The sequence below is a fragment of the Phyllostomus discolor genome, chromosome 1, assembly GCF_004126475.2.
Source record: "Phyllostomus discolor isolate MPI-MPIP mPhyDis1 chromosome 1, mPhyDis1.pri.v3, whole genome shotgun sequence".
Taxonomy (NCBI): Eukaryota; Metazoa; Chordata; class Mammalia; order Chiroptera; family Phyllostomidae; genus Phyllostomus; species Phyllostomus discolor.
The window spans coordinates 147406467-147412592 of NC_040903.2; the positions used below are offsets into that span (position 1 = coordinate 147406467).

The 6126-nt window shown below is 40.9% G+C and overlaps 1 protein-coding gene across 1 annotated transcript; it reads right to left on the bottom strand.

Annotated features, from left to right (window-relative positions):
- Nucleotides 1-4734: 4734 nt before the first annotated feature.
- Nucleotides 4735-5802, bottom strand: LOC114490363 (olfactory receptor 4F15-like). Its single transcript, XM_028504340.2, has one exon. It carries the CDS (start codon nucleotides 5791-5793, stop codon nucleotides 4843-4845), a length of 951 nt encoding a protein of 316 aa, XP_028360141.1. The 5' UTR covers nucleotides 5794-5802; the 3' UTR covers nucleotides 4735-4842.
- Nucleotides 5803-6126: the final 324 nt, after the last annotated feature.

Consider the following 6126-nt stretch of genomic DNA (forward strand, 5'->3'; position numbering starts at 1 on the left):
GTTCTTAACTACCCTCCTGGTATCTTGAAGGAAAGCCTTGGCTTTGTTACTTTTCCAACTCTTGCAGAACAGTGCCAGCCACAAGAAGACAGCTACTCATTTTCCTTGTTGCTAACTAACTGGTAGGCTTGGATTTCCCAGTATTTTAGCACTTAGTAGAAGCAAGAACTTGGCTTCACACAGGGTGCTCTGAATTTCTGGGGATTAGACCCTCTTTATCCAGGAAACAAACTTCAGTTCTATGCTTATTCCCAATCTCACAGAGCAATATCAGGTCTAAATTTTTGCCCTGCCCTCTTTCCGATGCTATGAACTGTCCCAGGAAACCAGTCTCTGCAAATTGTTCAGCAGTAAATATGACATGTGATAGGAATCTGCTATCTTATGGGCCATGAGACAACTCTCCATAAATTTAAAACTATTCAAACCATACAAAGTAGGTTATAGGCTACAATAAAAATAAATTAGAATCAATAATGAGATGATATGTGGAAATTTTTCAAAGAAATTATAATCTGGAGCTTCCAGCCAAGATGGAGGCATAGGTGGTTGCACTGTACCTCCTCATGCAACCAAAACTAAGGACAACAAGAATTTACCAACAAAAAACAACCAGAACAGAGAGAAATGAACCGAACGGAAGTCTGAATACCATACCTCCAGTCCGGTAAGGAGGGGAGGAGTCAAAGGCCTACAGAGAGGGGTTGAGGGGTACTGGCAGGAAAAATTGGTGGCTGGCAGATGCTGGCACACAGGGCGCAGATGGCAGTTGGTGGGCCCCAGAAGCACAGGGGCAGCTAACAGACAGGTGGAAGACCCTGGGCGTGGGAGGCAAGGAGCAGACCCAGGCAGACACGCAAGGTAGCTGGCTGTCCACAGCCTCACATTTGCACACAGACAAACTAGGCAAAAATGGGCAGCGACACAGACTGCGCAACACAGGGACTCAGTGCTGGGAAACAAAGCCTAAAGGCGCCGACTGAAAACATCTGTGGAAGTTGAGGCCGGGAGATTCAGCCTCACAGGAGGCTCTTTGGAGAAACCCACAGAGTCCTATAAAGTACACATACCCACCCGCCCGGGAGCCAGCACCAGAGGAGCCCAATTTGCTTGTGGGAAGCGTCAAAGGGGACTGAAGTCTACTGAGAGTGGAGCTGGCACCATTGTTCCCTCTTGGCCCCACCCCCACATACAACGTCATAGCCCAGCACCTGAGGTGCCCCGCCCCGGTGAACACCTAAGGCTCCACCCCTCATAAGTAACAAATGCGACCAAATCAAAGGAAGAAAATAAAATGAAGTAAAAAAGATGGCTCAAACAGAGTTAAAAGCCCCAGAGCCAGTTTTTTTAAGCAACTGAGAAATAGCCAACCTATCAGATGCACAGCTCAAAGCACTGGTAATCAGGATGCTCACAGAATTGATGGACTTTGGTCATAAATTAGACAAACAAATGCAGACTACAATAAGAGAAATGAAGGAAAATACACAGGGAACCAAAAGTGATGGAAAGAAAACTGGGTTTCAAATCAATGGAAGGGACCAGAAGGAGGAAAGGAACAACCAAACAGAAAAGAATGAAGAAACAAGAACTCGAAAAAATGAGGAGAGGCTTAGGGACCTCCAGGACGTCTTGAAACATTCGAACATCCAAATCATAGGTGTACCAGAAGGAGAGGAGGAAACACAACAATTGGAAAAGGTATTTGAACAAATAATAAAGGAGAATTTCCCTAATATGGCAAGGGAAATAGACTTCCAGGAAGTCCAGAAAGCTCAGAGAGTCCCAAAGAGGTTGGACCCAGGGAGGAACACACCAAGGCATATCATAATTATATTATCCAAGATAAAAATTAAGGAAAGAATTCTAGAAGCAGCAAGAGATAAGGAAACAGTGACCTACAAAGGAATTCCTACCTGAATGTCAGCTGATTTCTCAAAAGAGACCTTGCAGGCAAGAAGGGGCTGGAAAGAAGTATTCCAAGTCATGAAAGGCAAGGACCTACATCTAAGATTGCTCTATCCAGCAAAGCTTTCATTTAGAATGGAAGGGCAGATAAAGTGCTTCTCAGATAAGGTCAAGTTAAAGGAGTTCATCATCACCAAGCCCTTATTATATGAAGTGTTAAAGGGACTTATCTAAGAAAAAAAGATAAAAAATATGAACAGTAAAAAAAGACATCAAACTCACAGTTAGTAACAACCATACCTAAAACAAAAGCAAACTAAGCAAACAAAGAGAACAGGCACGGAACCACAGAAATGGAGATCACATGGAGGGTTAGCAACAGGGAAGTGGGAGGAGGAGAGAGGGGGAAAAGATATAGAGAATAAGTAGCATGGACAATAGGTAGAAAATAGACAGGGGGAGGGCAGGAATGGTGTGGGAAATGTAGAAGCTAAAGAACTTATGACACATGGACATGAACTAAAGGGGGGAATGTGAGTGCAAAGGGGTGTACAGGGTGGAGGGGAGTGAAGGGGGAAAGTGGCACAACTGTAATAGCATAATGAATAATATATATTAAAAAAAAGAAATTATAATCTATGTGTTAAAAAATTAAAAGAAAGATTAGAACATACATTGAACTGAATGGGAAGAAAATAGGATATATGAAAATTTGTGATTCAATTAAAGGAGTGCTTAAGGGAAATTAATACAACTAAAAACTTCTGTTAAAAAGGAAGGGTCTTAAATGAAGGATGACAATTTCTCCTTAAAGAAACTAGCAAAAAGGCTAGCTAAAAGTGAAGAAAAAATATAAATATAAACATAAAAGCAAAATACATTAAAAAGAAAAATAAATGAAATGAAAACTTGGTTCCCTGAGAAAATCAAGAAGTTGAAAGTTCTCTAGTCAATATGATAAGATAAAAAAGGAAAAAGACACAAACAACCAATATTCAGGATGACATAAAGGGAAATATTGCTCATCTTACAGATATTTCAAAAGACGATAAGGGAATATTGGAAACAACTTATTCCAATAAATTCAATAATGTACATAAATGTACAAGTTGCTTGGGATATAAAAACTACCAAATATTGAATTTATACTTGAAAACTTTCTCACAGAGAAAACTTCAGACCTAGAAGACTTCACTAGCAAATTTTACCTAAGATTTTAGAAAGTAATCATATAAATTCTACAAAATTCTTTTGGTAAATTTAAAAAGAGGAGATACATTTTAAAACTCAAGGCAACAAAAGAATAAACAAGAAAAACAAACAAAACATACTCATAGACAAAAGGAAAGGGGATGGGAAGGTAGTAAAGGTAAAAGGGGTCAAATATATGGTGATGGAAGATGATTTGACTTTGGATGGTGTGCACACAATGCAATAGACACATCACATGGTAGAAATGTATTCTCAGACATAAAAAGAAGAAGGAAATCTTACATTTTGCAACCATATGGATGGACCTGGAATGCATGCGGCGAAGAGAAATAAGCATGCATGTGAAAAACAAGTACCATATGACTTCATTCAAATGTAGATTTTAATGAACAAAGTGAACTAACAAGCAAAATAGAGACAGACTCACAAATAGAGAGCAGGCTGACAGCTGTAAGGGGCACAGGAGGTCTACGTGGGTGCAGGTATTGAGCAAAAAAGGAAAAAAGAGGTACACACCTGGGGACACAGACAATAGTGTGGTGATTGCCAAAGGAAGAGGGAGGAGAGTGGGAGGACAGCACAGGGGAAGTAACTGGTGATGGACAGACTCGACTTGGGGTGGTTAATACACAATACAGTATACAAACGATATCATTTTTATTTTTAATTTTTATTTTTTCTTTTAATTGTTGTTCAAGTACACTTTCCTGTCTTTTACTCCCATCCCAGCCTACCTTTGCAGTGCTCCCCACTTCCCTTCCATTTCCACCACCCCTAGTTTTTGTCCATGTGTTCTTTATACTTGTTCCTGTAAACCTTCCCCTTCTCCTCTGAAATTCCCTCCCCTCTCCCTTCTGGTCATTGTCAGCCTGTTCTCTATTTCAGTGTCTTTGGTTATATTTTGCTTGTTTGTTTGTTTTGTTGTTTAGGTTCCTGTGAAGGGTGAGATCATATGTGTGTATGATGCTCTGGTCTTTGCAGCTGCCACCCAAGAGATGCCCCTTGCGCACCTGGTGCTGGTGGCCAGGTGGCTGTGGTTCCTTAGTCCTACCAGACTGTAACAATCAGAGCCAATTCTTGGTACACTACCACTCTACAGCACAGCACAGACAGCAGACTGAAACAAACCTCAGCCTTTCTGAAATAGGCCTATTTGCCTGTCCTAGAGCTTTAACCTGAGGGCCAGGCTTCAGGGACAGAAGGGGCCCAGGGACAGACCTACTCTCAGAGAATGGAGATAGGTACACACCATCTTTGTGGTCTCCCTCTACTTCAAGAAACTGATAATTATTTCCCAGGCAGGAACTTATATACTCATCTAAAGCCTCAATTTTTATAGCTGGTGCCCAGGGGATTGTCTGACACTGATAGAGTGGCTTATGCTTATGCTTGTGGCTTAAGCCTGAATCCTGGTGCTGACTGAGATCCTCCCCTTGGGACACTGACAGGTTAGTACTCCTCAGCTACTAGGAGGCATTAAAAATAAATTTGGCTGTTAGGACAATTGCAAAAGTGAGAGAGACAACTATGAGCGAGAACAGGGTTGAACAATAAGTTTTATCTCCTGTATGAAGCCACTCACCACAGGCAGTCAGCAAAATAAAGAATCAGAGGAATGTGTTTCAAACAAAAGAACAGGACCTCAGGAAGATGACTCATTCTTCATAAAGACTGGCTATTAGGAACAGAAAATTTATGAATAGTCACTTGGAAATTTTGTGTTTAAATAAAACCATTTAGTGATTTTTTTCTAAAACCTATAACCTGATTTAATACTCTCCTTATTGCGGCTTTCATCTCTCTGTTCCTGAAAGTATAAATGACTGGATTTAGAAGTGGAGTTAAAACTGCATCAAACATAGCTAGAAATTTGTCCAGATGTGTTGAAGGAGAGGGCCACATATAGAAAAAAATCAGTGGACCAAAGAATAAAACCACCACAATAACATGAGCTGACAGGGTGGAAAGAGCCTTGGATGAACCACTTGAGCGCTTCTGAACAGTGACCAAGATGAAGATGTAAGAGAAAATGAGCAAGAAGAAAGCACCCAAGGAAATGAACCCACTATTAGCAGTGACTATGAACTCCAGTTTGTAGGTGTCTGTACAAGCAAGTTTGATGAGCCGAGGTATGTCACAGTAAAAGCTGTCTACTATATTAGGGCCACAGAAGGGCAAATTTACCACAAATGCCAATTGAGCCAAAGAATGAATGACACCAATGGTCCAGGCAACCACTAAAATCACAATGCACAGTCTCGGGCTCATGATGGTCAGATAATGGAGAGGCTTACATATGGCCACATATCTGTCAAAGGCCATGGCGATGAGCAGCACAATCTCAGTACCTCCAACAGCATGGCTAAAGAAGATCTGAGCTAAACAACCCCCAAAGGAGATGACTTTCTGCTTCCTGAAAAGATCGCAAATCATCTTGGGTGCTCCAATGGAGCAAAATATCATGTCAATTATGGAGAGGTTTGCTAACAGAAAATACATGGGGGAGTGTAAATAAGAATCAGAAATCACAGTGACCACAATGAGGAGGTTTCCCATCATACTAGACATATAGAAAAGACAAGAAAAGCAAAAGAGAAGAAGCTGGATCTCCCAGGAGTTGGAGAGCCCCAGGAACACAAACTCAGACACCACAGAATGATTGGCTCTATTCATTGATCAGTTTTGTAGGTGCACTCTCCTGTTACCTAAAGGAAGAAAATAACACAACTCAAATTAATACTATTATATTAATACCCTCTGTGGAAAAGCATTTAAATTTTGGAAGTCAAATATTACCTGAGCCACTCATTTACTGATGGGCACTTAGGTTGCTTCCAGCACTTGGCTATTGTGAAATACACTGCTATGAACATTGGGGTTCATAGGTTCTTTTGGATTGGTGTTTTAGGCTCCTTAGGGTGTAATCCCAACAATGGTATTGGTGGGTAAAAAGCAAGCTCCTTTTTTCATTTTCTGGCAAAATTCCATACTATTTTCCACAGTGGC